This window comes from Choloepus didactylus, chromosome 9, assembly GCF_015220235.1.
Source record: "Choloepus didactylus isolate mChoDid1 chromosome 9, mChoDid1.pri, whole genome shotgun sequence".
NCBI lineage: Eukaryota > Metazoa > Chordata > Mammalia > Pilosa > Megalonychidae > Choloepus > Choloepus didactylus.
The window spans coordinates 130,744,057-130,764,196 of record NC_051315.1 but is presented as its reverse complement, the minus strand read 5'-3'; the positions used below and the strand labels follow the sequence as shown (position 1 = coordinate 130,764,196).

Here is a 20,140-nt window from a genome sequence, read left to right as displayed (position 1 = left end):
GACCTGCCAGCTACGTTCCAAGTCCACTTCTCTAACACCTCCCTGTGTGTTTGCCACAGTGGCCCAGGTTAGAATTAGAAAAGGAGATTCATGATGGATAAATCTATCACAATATATAAGGATTCCAAATTAGGTGGGAACCCAGCTTACAGACCCAAACAATGGGGTTTGGTTTTTCTCTTTTTTCCTTAATTTCCACTAAGAAAAGCAAGCAAGGGACAACCAACCAAACTGCCATATTACATAACACAGGTGTGGTTTTCTCTTTATGTATTAAAAGCTTGGAATCAGAAAGAAAAACAAATAAACTGGATGCTAGAAGTACAAAACAATTTTTGAAACTGTTTTCCAATTATCAAACCATGCTGCTGCTATGCTTGGTTTAGTTTCCATTTATTTTCAAGGGTGACAAGATTTACAATATGTGATTCCAAGATGGTCTCACCCCTTTCTTTCAGAGATGACAGTAAGTAAAAAAAAAAAAAAAAAAAAAAGCAAGAGGAAAAATTAGAAGGGAGAATTTAACAATGCTTTTAAAATTTAACTAAGAACCCTAATATAAAAAGTTCAAAACCCAAATGTTTTTCTGTAAGTTACTTTCCTTAGAATATAAATTCAGAGAGAAAATAAGGACAAACACTTCACCAAGTCATGTTTTAACTTCAATTGCAGTGAAATGCAACCGCACAAAGCTGTTTTGTATTCAATTAATGTTAGCCTCGCCCTCACTGTGAAATTTTAGATTTTTCACCTGCCTCCTTATCTCAGGGCTTAATGAGAAAGACAGAAGGAGAATTATGTTTTTAAAAAGGAAGGGGACCTATGTAAATTCAAAATAGAATTATTTAGATTCCAAAAGAAGTCTGTATCATCAGTTATTTTATTTTCTTATTTTCCTTTTTTGCTATACTCTATACCTATATCAAATACTGCACACAATATATCACTCTTTTCATAATAAAAATAAGAATGAGTATTCAAACTCTTTCCTCTGGTTCATGGGTGACTCCATAAGCAGCTACCCTAACTCTAGCTTCGGGGCAATGTCGTTCCCTGGGGGGAACCTCTAGGAACAGAGAGTGATGTTAGCCAGCAGCAGCCGCACAGCAAACTCAGAAGGAGCAAAATATTTCACTGTAAAGCACTGTGATTAGCTGGTGAGTCATGCAGAGGGAAGCAAGAGCCAAACTGAGGCAAAAGGTGCTTGACTTTCAGAAACAGCCTTCCTTCCATCGAAGAGAGACCCTTACACCAAGCCAAGTGGGCTGGAACATCCACTGCCTCCACGTCCCTTCACAAAGCCGGGTGCCAGCAGAGCCTGCCCTGCCCTCGGCACGCCTTCATTACAGACCTGCACGTCTGCGTTTCGGCTGAGGATTCCCCAGCATCCTCCCTTCCACTTTGGATACAAAGTAACATTCTGACCCAGTTCTAAAAATGTATCTGCTGAATTAGTAAAACAACAACAACAACATCAACAATAGTAGGCTGATCTAGAACAAGCAGGGAAAGAATACAGGTGGAAACTACCAACAGAGTCCCTTTGAGGTGTCAGGCAAACATGTCCTGCTCTGTGGGGTACCCTCCTCTGTCAACTTCCTAATGAGACTCTGTAACCGTGTTTTCAATATATATTTCAACTTGGACGCCAGAAAAACCAGCACAGTGCAAATAGACTGTGGTACCTCCATAACTGGTTTCCTTGTCCTCTTCAGGGAGCAGGGGGCAGGTGGGGGGGCAGGTGGGGGGGCATCGCAATTGCAGCCAGTAGAGGAATTCAACGTGACAGGTGTAAACGGACAGAGGGCGTGTTTAAAAGGCCTGCATCTTCTCACCTCTGAGCCTACATCATCTTGTTTTGATTTTCTTAGCTGCTCAGAAGAAAAATATAGTTGTTCTTCTTTATCTAGACACTAAATAAATTTATTTAAAAATCTATTATAATGTGATTGGGAAAGTCATGTGGCTCGCACTCCCCTTTGTCCAGTGTATGGATAGATGGGTAGAAAAACTGGAGCAAAAAAAAAAAAAAAAAAAAAAAAGCACCCAGTGTTCTTTTTCATTTTAATTTTTATTCTGATTACTTGTGTGTGTGGTAATGAAAATGTTCAAAAATTAATTTTGGTGACGGTCACACAACTATACGGTGGTACTGTGAACAATTGATGGTACACTTTGTATGACTGCATGGTATGTGAATATATCTCAATAGAATTGAATAAAAAAAACTATTATAGATGTTATAAATAACAAACTAAATTCACTTCCAGTGAAGACTCACTGTACACAAACTCTATAAATTCTCAGAGAACCTGTTCACTCCTGTCTTCTCTGCTGCTGGAGCATCAATCACTGGCTTGGATGTTTTCTCTCTCTTTTCTCTGTCTCTTCTGCTCAGTGTATTGACTTTCTAAACCCCAGCTGCTTCTACTGGAAGCAGAATGCATTTTAGTCTACAGTAATCTGCATATTAGGGAGGGAGGACAGGTGAGCTTTATAGTTCTATCATCACTCTTCTACTCAGATTCTCAAATAGGTCTGAAATAATCTCTTAATGCATGATAATTTGCACTGATAGTTTTCAAGTTTTCTAATACAATTATCTGGAAAGATCATCTTTCTCTTCCAATATCTGATTTCAAAAGGGTTTCCGAATTCTGGAATTTTATTTTATATTTTATCTTAGCATTATTTTTTTTCTCCAAGAGCCCATTATCCTAATTTCTTGAGGAAAACAGAGATGAGAAGAGCACACAGAAATGTCCACAGGGGTAGAAGTGGGGAACCTAAGCTTACTCGTTCAGATTCATAAACAAAGCAGAAAAACAAGCAATAAGGACTTACAGCTATCTTCAATGAAAGGTGTTATTTCCAAAAGGTGATTGGGTCCTTGGCAAGGAAAAAACAGTCCATGCAAATTAGAAAATAAAGAAGGAAGAGCCTACCTTTTGAACCTGATAGATCTTTAGCGAAAGGCAAAAGAAAAAGAAGGAAAGAAATATTAAATCCAATTAAAGAAGTAGAAACACAGAGAAAGGTTCTTAAGTACCTAGAAATGTGAATCAAAGAGTCAGATTAAAACAACAACAACAGTGAATACAGGCAAAATATGAATTAAAAAACTTCTGACGCCCCATTGAAAGAATTAATAGCTTCCTCCCTTATCTCGAATTCCATTGTGGATACAATAGGGCAACACGAGAACCTCTGCCAGACGCCTGCTAAGTCTCAGTGCAGACGTCAGTATAACTTTCTATCATCAACTGGAAAAAGGATCTCTTCATCTTCAATTCAATTTTTTTTTCACATTGGTAAACATTTAAGCAGAAAGTACAGAAACTTAATTGGTAGATCAACTGACCAAATTCACAAATAATGAAGAAAGATGCTTTGGTGTTCTGATTCCTTCAGATACAAACAATACTAAGAAAATTCCAGTTACACAGTGATGGCTACAATATAACTGAAATGTGAAAAAAAAAAAAAAGCTTATTCTCATACACTGACATAATTGCTTGCTTCAGAGGTTCCCCCAATTTTGTAGTCACCTTTAGGTAAGACTGAGCTATCCATTCATTCATTCATTCATTCGCTCAACAAAAAATCAACTGGGTCAGGCACAATTCAAGGCACTGCCAAAACTGTAAGATTAGACACTTGGCAGGGGGGGATCACAGTGACTACACCCCACATTGCTTCTATAACAAACACAGCATCTCCCACAAAAATGAACGAAACTCTCCCACCGTCCTGTCATCATTGCTTTTTCCTGTCGGAGCAGCTTCTCCAAAGTTGAAGGTTCACTGCTGACCTCAGCCTCGGTCCTCACCTCTGCCCGGGTGAAAAGGTCGCCAGAGAGCGTCCTGGGCCGCCCTGGCAGGGCCGGCCACTGTGTGGTCTAGATAAACCCACAGCCCCGTGACCTTAGGGTCTGCTGGGATCTGGGGGGTATACGGGCACCCTGTACTTTCTGTGCAATCTTTCTGTAAACCTAGAACTGCTCTAAAAATAAAGTTTATTGTTCAAAAAAATATGTACATACATACTATATACATAATCCACTTTAGCGTGGATTTTATATGAATTTTATCTTTGTGTTTCTGGTGAAAGTAGCTTTGTCTTACATGCAAGAAAAATGATGAAATTATTTCTAAGAACATCCTGAAAACTACAAGGAGGACCCACTTTCAGATCCTCTGCCTTCTGCTCCCTCTGATGCAGAGCCCGAGAAGACAGCCGCCTGCCACGCAAATACCAGGGGGGCGGGGGTGAAGTCCAGGCAAACGTGGCAGAGCAACAGAATCCTCTGGGAAGTTCTCCTTACAACTCCTTTATGACCTTAGTAAGAAAGACTGGGGGCCTGAGACATGCCTTGGGGAAGCAGATTAAAAATGGGCAAGCCAATGGCAGAGAGCACCTGGACACTGTCCCCCACCCCTGAAACAATAACAGGGTAGTCCTCAGATGGTCACTGACACCGGAGAACAAAGCTGCAAATCCTGAATCTATGGGAAGACACAGGCACCTGTCACCCACTGAATTAAGTATGAAATTAATTAATCATTTATGCCCTGGCACCATCTTGGATTCTGAAGCAGATAGGAGGGGGCTAGCAGGGTCCTGCGGGCAGAAGGCTGGCAAACATCTGTGGGGGGAACAGAAACATACAACAGACACCAACACCAGGCAGCTAAAAGAGCTCCTGGGATTTTGTCATTTAAAAAATACATTTTTAAAAGAAAGAGTTCAGAATAAAGGAAGTACTCAGCTGGATGGCCTCCAATAATTGCTATTTCTACCAGACGTGGAGTGTGCAGAAGCTCGTCAGTGTGAGGGTGGCTCCCCGGCTCGGGTGCCAGCGCCTCCAACGGGCATGTGACGATGGCCAGCAAGTAAGATCCGTCCCTCCTACCACCTCCCAGTCCAAACACCTCCCTCCCTGGAGACTTCCTCTAAGATGATGCTCGAGTGACCTTCCATGTCTCCTGGTCGGGATCGTATCCTGGAGTTGATGGAAATGGATGAAGCAGGTTCCAGTTGCGGCTTCATCAGAACCGAACCTCATGCTTAACAGACATAACGAGGAGGGGAGGAGCTTCATGTTAAATGTCTTCTGAAGTTTTGGTTTCAATCATAAAGTTCAAATAATTAATGTGAAAATTCAGGAGTATCTCTTTTCCAAGGTTATAATGATAAACGGGCTTCTAGTAGGCAAAAGGCATTGCAGAGCACTGCTAAACCTGGGCTTCTTTGAGTCAAGTAAATTAAGAGGAAAAGCACAAAAATTAAAATATGAAGTCAATTCTAGAGGCAAAATACCATAAAATCTAGAATTTATTTACAACTGTATTTGTGGGAAAATGTGGTCATCTGCTTCCAAATATTTGTTCATTTTCCTCCTGTTAAACCCAGGTATTACCAAAACACACCTGAAGCATGGAGGCTGAACACTGTTTCAGGTCGCTTCCCGACACCTGCTGGACTGTGGTGTGGCTTTTCCTAAGGCACGTGTCCTCTCCTGTCACTGCAGGGATCCCTGGGTGCCCCACCAGCTCCTTTCCCAGGACGGGGTACGACTCTCCTAACTAATCTCTCGGGCCTGGGTTTGTAGTAATCTTCAACCTGTTCCTCGTACCACCGGGAAGCGTTTTCTTCCCCCACTGCACACCTGGCCGTGCCCCTCCCGGTTACCTCCCAGGCAGGGAAGGATGTGGGCACCTCAGGCTCTTCCCTAAGGAGGAAGGTCACCCACTTCATCCTCCTTGGGAATGGGGAGGAATCTGCAAAGTTCTTAAAAGAAAGTGGAAACTCAGATTTTTATCTGAAACCTCCCAAGTTTTAAACCTTGGCTCAACTTCTGAATCCAGCCACATGAGCCAAACAAGAACCTGCATCCGAGAAGCAGCCTGTGGAGGGCAGCTGGCTACCTCTTTCCAGCACAGTAACTTCAAATCTCCTGAACAAGAAACGCCCTTGGGGGACTATGGGGGGGTCCCTTGGGGGCGTCACAGGGCAGGACCCGCAGGAGATCATGGTTGAAAGGGACTCGTCGTCCTTGCCATGCTGCCTTCAAGGTCACGGAAAAGCTTCTCACTTTAATTGCCAGTTGAGCACATGCACTCCTGGCTCCAAGATGTGACTTCTGGCACCAACTCAAGATTATAGAAACAAGTAGCAAATAGCACAACAGGTGTGCACACACATCATCATCTGCTCTCCTGTGGGGGCAATTTCTTCCGTAGCTATTTCATCCACGAAGTTTACTCTATTCTCCACAGCACATATGGGCTTCGGGTATCACAAAACCTATTTAAAACTATAAAAACCATGGGGGAAAACATTTTTAAACAAAGCACTCAATTGTTTCACATTCTGATCCAGAGGATCCAGATTCAATGCAACCTTTAGACTTTTATGTTCAAACCCAGCACCTTTTGGCTCCTTCAGCCAGCAGTCCGGGTGGAGGGTCTCTCTGGGCAAGTGGCTTTGGGCAGGAAGCTCGCCTTAGGATCCCGTGGCTTGAGCATCTGGGACAGGCCCAATGGGCATCTCTGCTACGTGCACTCACTGGCGTCACCTTGCACGAGCATCCCACGTGCAAATACATCCTGGCCCCAAACCATGTCAAAGGACATGATGGGTGCCTCTGCACGTGTGCCCTGTACCTAAAACAAAAATGATCGTTAACAGAATTGACGGATGACACAAAGGGTTACCTCCTTCTGCTGCCGCTCCAACTCCTTCATGCGAATCTCGCGAGCCTCGGCGCGGGCCGCACGCTTCGCCGCAAGCCTGGCCTCCGCCTGAAAGAGAGCGGGCATCCTGTGAGCAAGACCAGCCGGCAACTTTCAGACAACACTGATGCAGAAGGAAACCTGTCGGCTACTGGCTACTAACAGACATACAGTGAGGGACGAGCTCGTCAGAGGTGAAGGGTGGTCGGTAGTGAGAGTAGCAGAGTGATAGCAATAATCGCTACTATTTATCAATCCCTTACTAAATGCCAAGGATATATGAATAGATCTTAATAAAATTGCATTTAAATTAAAAAAAAATGTTCAAAGATTGATTGTGGTGATGAATTCAAACTATATGACAATACTGTGATCAACAGCGTATACACTTTAAATGACTGTATGTGATGTGAATATATCTCAATAAAATTGCATTAAAAAATGCCAAGGGCCCTGGTCTAAGTGCTTCATGTATTATGCCAGGTACTCCTTGTACTCCTCTTTGTCCTTGTAACAGCACTGTTATGTAGATACTGTGACCATCCCCAGTTCATAGATGAGGACACCAAGGCACAGAGAGAGTCAGTAACTTGCCCAAGGCCACACAGCCTGTAGGTGGCTGGGTGTGGGCCCAGGCTGTCCAGCTCTCACACCTGTGCTGCTCACACAGGGCTCACCTGCCCTGCTCGGCAGCTACGCCCGATGCACGGCATGTTGGAGGTGGATGCGAACGAGCAGGTCACTTGTTCAGCCCCTCCCTTGGTGGAGCAGGAAGCGGAGGCCCCAGAGAAGCTGCCAGAGAAGCTTCCAGAGCCGCTCGAGGTCACGGGGCTGGCCAGCGTGGAATGGGACTCTGACCCCACTTTCTGGAACCCCGGCCCGGTCACTTCTCGCTGTGCCTTGCTGCCTCCAGCTCCCCCTTCCACAGCGCGGTGCCGGGAAGCCCGTCTGCCTCCAAGATGACTAAGGTTGGAATCGGACACTTCCAGGGGTTACATTTTAAAAACTGGCCTCTGTTTAACCATCGTTCAACTTGCAGCAGTTGTGCCACACTGTACCTGAGAGCATTTAAAAGGCCTGACCGGGCCTGCACTCTTGCCTGTGGCATCTGCACCCTGTTCATGTTTATTCAGTGTTGAAACCTCCTGCTGATTATTTCAGGCGCAACGCCAGCCCTGGGAGGTAAATGGGACACGTGCCAGAACTCAGGTTTTCTGATAGCAAACAATCCCACCGTCTGCCACCTAAGCTTTTTGAGAACAGGCTTGTCATTCTTCTACCAACAGTTGCAAAAACGCTGGTTTTCAGACTCCTCACCATTCCCTAGACAATCTGAAAATGGGCCCTCCAGGGATGGTCAGCAGGTGCTGCATGGTGGGGGCTGGGGGGACCCACACAAAGTGAGGTGGCCCGGGGGTAGCCCTCGACTTTATGACCCCCCCAGCAGCCAGGCACTCCGCCCTGAGGCTCATCTCAGGTCTGAGGGCCACCATCTCCCCCACCCCATACTGGATGGAAAATCACTACTGTCAGGACTGTGATACCTCACTGCTGTTTTCAATTTTCTAGACCATTTTACATTGTGGGAAGGGTCACTCAAGGTCTTGAAGAAGATCCAGCAACGCAGGAAGGGAAGGGGTGGGGAGGAGAGGCCCATCAGCCTGACACCAGCCACCCTGACTTCCTGCAGCCCCAGGGAGGGGCCAGAAAATGACTAAGGCAGCGGGCGCCCGCCCTTCCTGGGTGGGGCCACGGGCTCCCTGGCAGGAGTGGTTTTCTTCTTCTTCTTCTTTAAACTTTTAATTTTGAAATAATTTCAAACTCACAGAACAGTTGCAAAAATAATACAAAACCCACACAGAGAACTCCAGCATATCCCCACCCAGATACCCAGATCCACAAATTTTAACATCTTGCTGCATCTGCCTTTCTTTCTCTCCTTCCTTCCTTCCTTTCTCCCTCCCTCCCTTTCTTTCCATCCATCCACCACACATCCATCCATCCATCCATCCCTCTGTCTATCCACCCATCCATCATTTGCTGAACATTTAAAAATAGGTTGTCTACATCATGGTCTTTGAACACTCAATACTTCCATGTACATTGCTTAAGAACAAGGATATTCACTTATGTAACCACCCTAAGTGCAGTTATCAAGTTTAAGAAATTTAAAATCGATATAAAGCTTAGTCTATATTGCAAGGTTTTCATATGTCCCATACTGTCCTCTTCAGCCTTTTCTCCTCCCTCATTAGATTCCATCCAGAGGCACGTATTGCATTTAGTCTGGCCAGAGGTTTGACAGCAGCCCCAGTATATCAGTTTGTGTGGGGAGGAACTGGGAGGCAGGATTGGGAAAATGGAAGACAGAGCATGGAGGAAGAAAGAAGGGGTGTAAAAGGGTGAGAACATAAGAAAGATGAAAGGGGCTGGAAGAAGGAAGGGGCCTCCGGGGTGGGGGAAGGCAGAGGCAGGGGGCAGTGCGGCCACACGCCCCAGAGAATCCTGTCCCCTTGAGTGCAGGTGGGAATCTGAATATGGTGGATGTCACTCCCATGATTAGGAAGGGATTTCTGCATAAGTAATCAAGGTCCCTTATCAACTGACTTTGAGTTAATAAAAAGGGAGACTGCCTGGGTGGGCCTGACCTAATCAGGCGAGCCTGCTAAAGGAGGGTCTGGAAGCCTGAGAGGTCCCCTGCCAGTCCTGAGGAAGCAGGCTTCATGTTGTGGATGGGACATGTCACCTCCAGGACCTGAAAGCAATCCCCAGCTGACAACCAACAGGAAAACAGGACCAAGGTCTTATGGCCGCAAAATGCACAAACTGAATTTTGCCAACGATTACATGAGCTTGGAAGAGGACCTCAAGCTCTAGAAGGGAACCCGGCCCAGCCAACAGCTTCCCCGCAGCTATGTGAGACCCTGAGCAGAGGAACACACAGACATGTGATCCACAGAAACCGAGAGAACAAATATGTGTTGTTTTTTAGCTGCTAAATTTGTGGCAATTTGTTACGCAGCACAGATAACTGACACAAGGAGGCAACGTGTGAACTGACCACTGCTTGCATTGTGTGAGGATGTCTGTGGCTTGAGGAGAGTCTGCACATCTGCAAGCCCACGAGCCTGAAACTTCCCCCACGCCATTCCCAGCCTCCTTGTCTGGCCCCCATCTACCCTGGTTCAGCTCTGGCCTGGACTGGGGCAAAGACTCTAGAAGAGGCCACCTACCTGGGCACGTGGTATCTACGCCTCAGGCCTCCAAAGTGACGTCCCAGCTGCTCCTGTGGGGTCTCCGCCCTGCACCAGGAACAGACCCCTCCAAGGCCGGCCTTCCCCACTGTCCTCACTACTCAGCCCATCGTGTCTGCCCCGTCCACAAAAAGACTAATAGATGACAACCCTTGATCTGGAGGACACGGGACTTGGGTTGATGAAGGGACCCAATGAATGAGCCATATTAAAGAATAGATTCCTTCTGAGGACACCAGCACAACCCCTGGGCCAGATCAACTACGCTCAATTTCCAGTTTAGATTAGAATTTACAAAGAAGGTAACCTTGTAATTCAATGTAATTTAAAATGTTTGCTATCCCTACCTTATAAAGCATCTATGTCTCAAGATTCTCCCATGACTCATATCTGGAAAACCAAGTCCCCACAGCACAGGAAACAGTAACAATTGCCCTTGCTTCTGGGAACAAAAAAACCACGGATATGAGCCAAGTTTAAATTGGTACAAAACCTATTCATAACCAACTGCATGAGCACAAAACTATACGCTTATCAGCAGAAAAACCCTTGACTTGAGCCTGTGAGTAAATTTCCACAGGAGGTCTGAGAGTAAAAACCATATAAAGATTCAACACCACAATTCGTTCTAAAACAAAGACATTGCCAAGAACATGAAATCAGCCTGCCACAAAGCACAGCAGATCATCTCAGCCCTAAAGAGATCAGCAAGAGGTCACCAAAGGAAATATTTGAATAATCAAGTCATTAAATGAACACAAAATAGCTTACGGTCCACGTTAGCAATATTGTAAACATGGATTTGTCCCGAGATACTCAGGGGGTGCCCTGGCAGCCCGTCCCGGGCAGCCGTTCTCAGCGCTACAAGGTGCAGGACTGGTATTTTTACTTCAGTCCGTCACGGATTGATCATTTCGGAAAGTATGAAATCGCAGGCTTGATGTCACAGCCACGCCAAATTCCTTTAAGAGTTTCCAAGCGCACCTAGCCTGAGGGGGCCAGCAGAGGACCGCTCGCTGACCATCACCATCCGGCCCCCACTAACTCACTGGGTGCCCCGGAGACAGCCTGGGAAGCTGTTCCAAAACGCAGCTGCAGCGCAAGCCTCGGTCGTCCTCAGCAGCAGGGGGTGCAGACGGAGCACAGGTGGTGCGATCTAGGCCCCTTGGGAGGAGAAGGTGCTCCTGACCCCGGGTTTAGGGAAGGTCTCCTGCAGCTCCTGAGCCCCCAGCCCAACCCTGAAGATCACAGGGGAGAGGGCGGGCTGGGGGTGGGCCCATGCGCCCTGGGGCAAGGAGAGGTCTGGGCCCTTATCTAGAACCTTATCTTGAAGGAATGAGGAAGCACTCAGGTTTTAAGAAAGAACACGGTAGGGTCCGATTTCTGTTTTAAAAATGTGGCTCTGGCTGAAATGTGGGGAGGAGATGCGGGGTGGGGCATGGGGGTGCGACAATGCGGAGCTGGAAGTGAGTGGAGAGGCTGCCCTGCACCCTAAGAACAGGAGCAGGTGGGCTGGCAGCGCGGCGGCAGGGGCTGGAGCCTGTGTTAGGGTTCGGTGGCCGGGCACTCGGTGAGGCCAGAGGTCTCTGGAGGGACGGTCAGCACCCAAGGGTCCCTGGCAGGGCCCCTGGAGAAGCACCTCCCCAACCCCAGCCCCCGCCCAGATGTGGGGCGCACGATGCTGACCCAAACCCCAGCACCTCCCACACCAGGTGCTCACTGGCACCGTGAAACTCAAGGCCCTTGTGGGCCCCAGGGGTGGGGTCACCTCCACAGTAGCCCCCTTCCAGCTCCCCTCAGCAAGGGGGAGGACAAGGGCCAAGCCCAGATGGCAGGACAGAAGGAACAGAGGAAAGTGGGTGGATTTATGGGGTTTAGGATACAAACTACAAGTGCACCTGCTGTGATAGACAGTAGACAGACAGACAACACGGACTCCAGGCGGCCTGTCATCTTCATCACCCCCTGGATCCTCGGCTGATGGAACCGCAGGGGCTTTGGGCCCAAGGCTTTTGTCAGGGCACCCCCCAAATCCCCACTCCCCCACCAAGTCACAGGGCTCTGCCATCTTCCCTCTTCCCTCCCCTCCAGGAGTCCGCAGGGAAAGAAGCTCTAGATGCACCTCTTCCCTTCACCCCATTCAAGCCCCCTCCTTGGCCAACACCATCTTTTTTGAGATACAGTCTGAAATATTTCGGGATGAAATGATAGGACCACTCTCAGACTGGCCTGAAGATAACTGGGTTGGGGGGAGAGAGAAGGGAGCACAGCCCGTAACTGATCACTGCCGAAGCTGGGTGATGGGTCCACGGGATCTTTCAACCAAGGGTTCCCAGCGTGTGACTCCTGCCCCCCACCCTGCTGTGGGGGTGGGGGGGCTCCGGGGGATTCCGACGCCACCAATGCTTGGGAACCTCTGCTTTAGATTTTTCTATCTACTTTTGGGTACATCTGAAATTTTTCATAACAAATAGCAAAAAGAAGAAAAAAGAGAAAGAATATTAAGGAGTCCAAGGAACAAAAACCATGCTCACTACTACCAGAAGACGGCTTTGCTTCTGTGGGTTTTTGCTAAAACTGCTTCCCGGCTGCCCTCCCTGCTCTGGGTCCCGGCCTCCGCCAGGCACTCAGGGCACAGGCGTGGCCCCAGCCTCCTCGGGACCCCCACCTGGTCGGCAAAGCCAGTGGCCCACCTCCCCCCACGGGGGGACAGAGCCCTGCCCTGCCCCCAGCATCCTGCCGACCTGGCCAATAGCCCCATAAACCAAGTTTTATGGACACTGAGTTTTAAAGGAGGCACTTCGTGAGGGTGGGGGGGTGGTTGGGAAGAGAAGACACCGTTCATCCCTGAATTTGTCTCATGACAGTAATTCTAAACCCGGGACCCTCGCCTCCAAAGGTGCACTTCTGCAGTTTGTTTTAACGTCTATCAACGTAACAGCACACTGGCTCTCCGGCAATACTCCTGGGGACGGGAGGCAGATGCCCATCCTCCCAGGCCTCTAAACAGCTGGTCACCAAGGGGTCTCCCAGCCCCCACCCCAGGCGCTGCCCCGACAGGCCTGGCAGGCCGGGGGCCCAGCAGCGGGGCCTGACCCACCACTGCCAGGGACACGGCCCCTGAGCGGACGCTCCTCCTACCGAGAAGCCCTCCTGGTGACACCTTCAGGACCACGGATGTCACCCTGGACCTGGGCAGTGGGAAGGGGGTTCCCTCGGGCAGCCACATGCTGCTCCGAAGCGTCTCCCAGGGGTGAGGCCAGGCCGTGGATCCAGCTATGGTCAAACAGGTGGCCCAAGAGAACCTGCTCCTTCCCTAGGGTCCGGCCCTCAGAGGCAGCTCTGCTTGGGCGGGGACCGAGGTCAGGGGGGACTGGAGGGAGACGCCGGGGTGCACAGAGGAGAGCACCTCCCGGCTCCCCTGCCCTCCCGGCTCCAGCTCACCTGTCCTCACACCTGCTCACAGGGTGCTGGCCCCTGCCTTGGCCCCCTCCTGTTAAACTACCTGGAGAGCCCAAAGCGCGCCCTTCAAAGGAGAGGAGCTTGGTGAGCACTGGGAGCTGGACTCCTGGGCTTGTCCAGGAAAGAAGGTGTGCAGGAGGCAACACGACAGAGCTCTCAAACGCCCCAAATGCTTGGGGGAGTCCTGGTTAGTCACACACTTTGTGAGCTTCGAGCCTTTCCTGGGATTCAAACACAGAGTGGAATTCCACATCCTCTCTGGGATAACAAAACAAGTTCTTAATCTGCTATTAAACTCCGTCTGTACATCTGGGGGTCCCGAATTCTACAAGGAAGCTGGGAGGGATTTAGGAGTCAGATCTGGCAATTCTTGAGAAGTGGGGCAGGGTGCTTTTCTGCCCCTTTCTCCACCCAGGGTGAGAAAGCCCCGGGGTCTTTAGGGACACCTAGTTGTTAGCATCATTCAGAAAGAGGGGCTGCTTCATTAATGTGCAAATTAGCGACTGTAAAGCCCTGTGGTGGTGGGATGCTGGGAGGCTGGGAGGCTGGAGGCTGGGAGGCTGGGAGGATGGAGGTGGGGAGGCTGGGGGCGGGGAGGCTGGAGGTGGGGAGGCTGGGAGGCTGGAGGCTGGGAGGCTGGGAGGATGGAGGTGGGGAGGCTGGGAAGCTGGGAGGATGGAGGTGAGGAGGCTGGGAGGCTAGAGGCTGGGAGGCTGGGAGGCTGGAGGTGGGGAGGCTGGGAGGCTGGGAGGCTGGAGGTGGGGAGGCTGGGGGCTGGGAGGTGGGGAGGCTGGGAGGCTGGAGGCTGGATGCTGGAGGCAGGGAGGCTGGATGCCGGGATGCCGGAGGTGGGATGCTATGCAGCTGTCCATCTCCAGCGCATGTGGCTCAACAGAAAGAGGACGGCCCTGGACAGCAGCTCTGCCAGAGAGGAAGCACTGCAGGGACTTCCTGAAGCTGTTTCTTTGGATATAAAGCGGAAAAGAGGCCACCTGGGGCTTTTCAGAGAAAGAAAAAGTTTGTCAGTTGTAAAGAATTATACAAATAGGAAGAAGTTTAACATTAGTTCTGGACATTAATTTTAGCCTCCAGGTTTTAGAATCAAACAAAATTGAAAAAATGTAGAATTATTTTTAGGCCACATGATATATTAGAACTATAATTTGTAGCCTTTCTGGAAAAGTTTTAAGCAGATATTTAAGGTTGATTCATGAGAATGTAATAGGAGTATTAGGCAGCTGAAGCCGAAGTGGTTATAAAGAACAAGTTTTGTTTAGAAACAAGCAGGGGCGAAGCTTATGTCCATATGTGGTTTTTCCCCGAATGAAGGGACGACAGCTTCAGATGGGTGCAACTCTGAACTCTCCGATCCGCTGGGGAGCACACACACACACACACACACACACACACACACACACACACGGCCCCTTCGCACAGTGGCCTGGGAGGCACGCCCCACTTTTCAGCTTGCAGTAGATAACCACGAAGCTATGACACAAAATCCCTTTCCATTTCCTGAGTTGTCTTTGCTACAGGAAGTAGCAACAGCCACCAACTTTTGTTTTCTACGTAAACCCCCAACCCCTGAAGTTCAGCAGATGCTAAAAATAACCTGCAACTCAAAGCAGGCCAGGGGGAGGCTGACACGCTCCCCTGCACGCCTGCTGGAAGCCGCCGCCAGCTGCTCACGGCTGTGCCGTGTTTCCACGACGCATGTGGCTGTGGTCTCAAAAGAAGCACTGTTCTTTTCAACACCCTCCTTCAGGCACCCCCCTGAAGTTCCCTGAACCCACAACGAGGGCGCGGACTCCCGGGAGACGGAGGAGGGTGCTCTGGGACCGCGGCTCCCAGTGCGGGAAAGCCAGCAATTCTGGGGCATTTTGGAAACGCTGGGGGCGGAGCTGGCGTGCCACAATGGCAGGAGGTGGCTGAGGGCTTTAACTGGAAGATCCCCGGAAGGCAATCGGAGTGAAAGCTGAAAGATTACCGGTGGCTTTGTTGGTTAGTCACTGAACAAAGTTATTCACCATTTCAGAATGTCAAGTCACCCACAGCAACGTAACATGTGGCGTTTGAGTCTGAATACAACACACCCCCACGAGGCTGCCGAGGCAGCTGGGAGGCTGGCCCAGCACGGGGCAAGCCGTGCCTACTTCGTTCGGTGGTCTTATGGCATACCTAGACTTGCGCATCTCCATGTCAAAATTCACATTGTTATTATAAATTACTTTATTTTTTTTTTTATGTTACAGTTACTGACTCGAAATTATGTGTGCAGGTAGCTTTTATTACCTGTGAATTTCATCTCAGATTAGTAATGGAGATGTTTAAAAAAAAATCTAGTTACCAAAAAAAAAAAGAGCTGTTGGGTCTGACAGGGTTGAGTGGAGCAGGGGTGTCCCTCTCCACTGGGGACCAAGGCAGCAGACGCCACTGTGGAGCCACCGGAGCAGATCTGGGTGCCAAAGGTAAGCCACGGGATCAACAGGACACACTTTCATTGATTTGACTTGAAGATGTGGAGGACATAAAGACTAAAGTTTAACTGGGTATTTAAAACACTACGCTTCCATCAAAACCAGCTCAGATCAAGTGTGGAACAGATTGTAAAACTGTTGTGGAATTTTTTGTGGAATTTTAAGACAAATAGCAGCCTTTCACCTGCCAAGGCTGTTCCCGGCTCCAGTTTCCAGCCCCACCCTTGGCCCCGAGGGGCTGCTGTGGGCTCCTCCGCTCTTGGGGGACCTAAAGGGAAAGACCCAGAAGCACCGGGAGCCACCGTCTCTCCACGCTGGGAATCGGAGTTTCAGAAAATGGAGCTCGTCCAGAAAGGAGCCTCAAGATCTACCAGCTATGTGAGCCCGGACACATTCCTCAGCTCTCTAAATAACCCCAGGGGAGGAGGGCTGGGGGAGGGGAGGTTAGGCTACGCAACCTCTAAGCTTCCAGCTCTGGAACTCGACGTCTCTAGACCAGAAGTGAGTTATTCAGTACTTGAAGATCATCCATCGAGTTCTCTTCTCCCGTTTTGCTACTGGAAATCTGACTTTGATTTTAGAATGATAAACCTCTTAAATGTAACTTAGATACTAAAACAAAACAAAACAAAACAAATTTGCCTTAATCAGAAATAAAATGATTGAAATTGCTTTATCAAGTGCCATGACTAAGAACAATTACCTATTCAAACTGCATGACACAACCTTCGGCTTAGCCACGACCCATACGGATACTAATGAATAAAACTCATGCACAGTCTCTTCCATGCAAATGAACTTCTATTTTTGCGTTAATACATTTTACATTTCTTTCGGAGGTGAATGAATTTTCATTTTTCCTTCAATAGCCTCCAGAGGCTGGAAAGTCAAATGAGAGCCACGACCACCGTGGATGGCAGTGCAGGTGGCTGGCAGGTTGACAGGCCTGGCCTCACCTGCGGGCCAGCTCCTCGCCAGGTGACAAGCTTCCTTCCTGTGAGCACCTTCACTTGCTCTGTTCCAGATCCCTCCTGCAAACCCCACACCTTTAAGGCCTCAGGGAATGTTGCAACTGGTCCTTCTCAGACCAAGGATGTGTGCTACCTTACACAGCCCACAACTCTGATCTCCCCTCCTCTGTTCAACAGGTACCCCTAGAACCCGCTACATAGGTGGACACCACCATTTCTACCCTCAAAGAGCTTGTCTGTTTTAGACGGGGCCAGGGGAAGAGCTACCCAGCACACAGAAGAAGGTTTCTATTGCAGCAGCTTCGGGGTGTGTGTTGACATACGCAATAGTTAAAACGTTAGTATAGCATGAAAAAGAATAAAATAGAAATTTCGGCAGCCATTTCATTCCTACTGTTCTTTTCTTTATTTAGAAAAATAAAAACCACTGTTTGTTCTCTTGTCTAAAATCACCAGACACAGAAAACAAAAGTTTGGTAAAATGAAGACTTGTCAATGTGCGTTCAGTAACAAGCACTTGTGCACCAAAAGGCTGCTTGGTAAAAATTAACCCTTTAGCCCCAATATTGGGGTTGTGAGACCCCAGGACTGCAAAGAGAAGATGGCATCAGCAACAGCAGCAGACCTTGCCCGACGCATTGGATACGAGGCTGACAGGTGTCTGTCGGCACAGCCTCAGCCGTCAGCCTGGGTCTGAATCTCAGCTCCACTGCCTGCTGTCCATGTGGACGTGGGAAAGTCATTGGACCTCTCTGAGCTTCAGTCTTTTCTTTATCTGTAAATTGGAGATAACAAAACTACCATTCCTCATGCTCTTAGGGTGGGGGCTAGAGAAGATGGGCCTTCACAACACTCCCCAAGGCCTGTGGGACACAGCAAGGGGTTGGTTAGTATTAGCTGTTTTACTTCTTCTATGAGGTCTTCTATAATTGCCCGATTCAGCAGCATAAAGTCAGTTCAAACCAAGAGGAAAAACACAGTGAGAAGGCCAGCACATGTAGGCACCTGCCTAGCAGGCAGCAGGAGAATGTGCCACTGGGGAAGTTTCAGAGCGGGCAGGTGGGCATGCCCCACTCACAACCAAGGGCCATGCCTCATTTCTCTTCCCCCAGGAAAACCTCCCACTCAAGTTGCCACATATAAAAAAATATGAGGACCCAGATGTCACTGCTTTGAAAATCTCTATCACACAAACATACAAGTGGAACATTTTCATTAGAAAATTTAAAAGTAAATTTTCATTAGAATAATTTCAGATTAATCACTTCTCCAGGACAAAGTAACTGTGCTTTTGATTCAATGCACAACTGCTCACATGGTTGTAAATTGCGAAGTTACAGTATTGTGAGATACCACTGGAAACACAGAACACACATTTGTGCTGGCTTTTTTTTTTTTTTTTTTGGCATTTTTTGTTTGTTTGTTTGTTTAGGAATTTGGCCATGGAAGAGAGTCACCAAACATCAGGCAGTTTTGAAGACAACCTATTATCTAATCTTGGATGTTGGCAAAATAATGCTTTGATTAATTTGGGAGAAAGAAGCAAACATTCACTTTTATCTAGATAGTCTACATAAAATTCTTATTCATTCATTCTACGAAAATAAGTTTCTTTATTTAAAAAAGAAACTAAAATTTGGGGGTTCCAGAGTAAAAACAGTGGGGTAGTAAAAATTCCTCCTTGCCCTCTCCCAGATCTAACATAGGGTGCGATGTCACAGAATTACCGATTGGCTAAGGGGTTAGTAATTTGAACACTGTGACCCCTGGGGCTCCAAGAGCAATACTTTCAAATGTGAATATTCTGGAAACCGTGCCATATGAGTAACCGGCCATAAACAACTCCTCTGCTGAGTTACTCAGCCTGATTTTTCAGGGATAAGAAATCCCTCTTGAACATTGCCTTTTGAGGAACAAACACTAGGCACATTTAGCCCCACAATTCTGTAGAGCCCGGACAAGGACCTCCTCCAATCAGGTAATTCTCCAATCATCTTTGCTTAACAACCGTTTTGCAGCTATAAATAACTGCATTTCCTCTGCACAGCCCAAGAGGCGGTTCAGCCTGCAGGCTTTCTGACATTTGCTAAGGAGGCTTCCGCCTCGCGGCATTACTGCAGGCTAAACAGAAACTGACTCCGAAAGGGAGATCTGCTCTCCGTTTTTGCCCACTAGGACATAGGTAACGCTCTCTGAGGAGACCCAAACTTACTATTCTTCACCTGTCAACTGCTTGGGAAAGTGATCCGTCCTAAACAAACCACAGGATTCCGGAGACCTCGTGCTCAAACTCCCAGCGTGAGCCACAGGGGCCCAGCCGCGGGGGTTCAGCACCCGCTCCCTCTCCAAGGCCTGGGGGCCTCAGCACAGACGCCCAGGTGACCGCTGGGGACCACCTGTGTCCTGGCTCTGTCCTGACAGCCTCTCCCCAGGGCAGACCCGGAACGCACCTGGGCCCAGTGCTAATCACCGTGTGGAAAGAGACCCGAGGCGACCTAAGAGGCCCCAAATATGGGGAAGTTACAAAAGTCAGAGAAAGGCACAGGCTCCGCACTGCCCGGGGCGCGTCCTCTTCCGTGGGCCCAGGCCCGGACGCCTGCTCAGCTCTGCTCTTTGGAGGTGCGGGGGGGCTCCCTAGTCTGCCTCCTCCTGCCGTCCCCAGCTCCCCACCCCATGGATGCGGCCTCCAGCCCTTCTTCCTCCCCCGGAGACTCCTGTTCTCGGGACACAGGGACATTTACGCAGAACGTAAACTGGCAGACAACTTGGAAATGTGCACCGGGCTCCGCGGGAAAACGCATGGTGCGGGGGGGCTGCGGGGTGACTCCCACTGTAACGTTTTACCCTCCCCCCTCCCCCTCCTCACCTGCCGCCACCTCTCCCCCACTCCCCTCACCTCTCCCCATGTCCCCACCCCCTGCTTCTACTCCCCCCGCCCACCTCTCCCCCAGACCATTCACTGGCCATTCCGTACATTTCCTTTTTAACCAGACCATTTACCTTCTCACCCAGGGACTGAGTTTTACTTCTCTTCCCCAGGCCTCACTCAGGTTCCTGCTTCTATTTTGTTTTTGTTTTTTTTTTGCGTGTGTGTGTGTTTTTTTTTAAAAAAGCCCCTACAGTTCCCAATTTCCTTCTAGAAACTCTTGGGGCCAACCGTGTTTCAGATTTCAAAAGTGTTGAGATTTTAGAAGGGTAATAACATGCTTTTGCTGTACATATCTTCAACCCAGAGTGACAGC

General features: G+C 48.7%; 1 protein-coding gene across 29 annotated transcripts in view; it reads right to left on the bottom strand.

Annotated features, from left to right (window-relative positions):
- Positions 1-20,140, bottom strand: part of LRRFIP1 (LRR binding FLII interacting protein 1) — a 139,330-nt gene that overhangs the window by 57,020 nt on the left and 62,170 nt on the right. For 18 of the 29 annotated variants that reach the window (XM_037849399.1, XM_037849393.1, XM_037849370.1 and 15 more), the window contains exons 2-3: positions 6,717-6,803; positions 2,946-2,963 (exon numbers count right to left, since the gene is read on the bottom strand). In XM_037849399.1, the coding sequence (XP_037705327.1) occupies positions 2,946-2,963; positions 6,717-6,803 (105 nt within the window). The remainder of the gene's footprint in view (positions 1-2,945; positions 2,964-6,716; positions 6,804-20,140) is intronic. The other 11 variants (XM_037849400.1, XM_037849394.1, XM_037849374.1 and 8 more) reach the window with 1 other exon arrangement.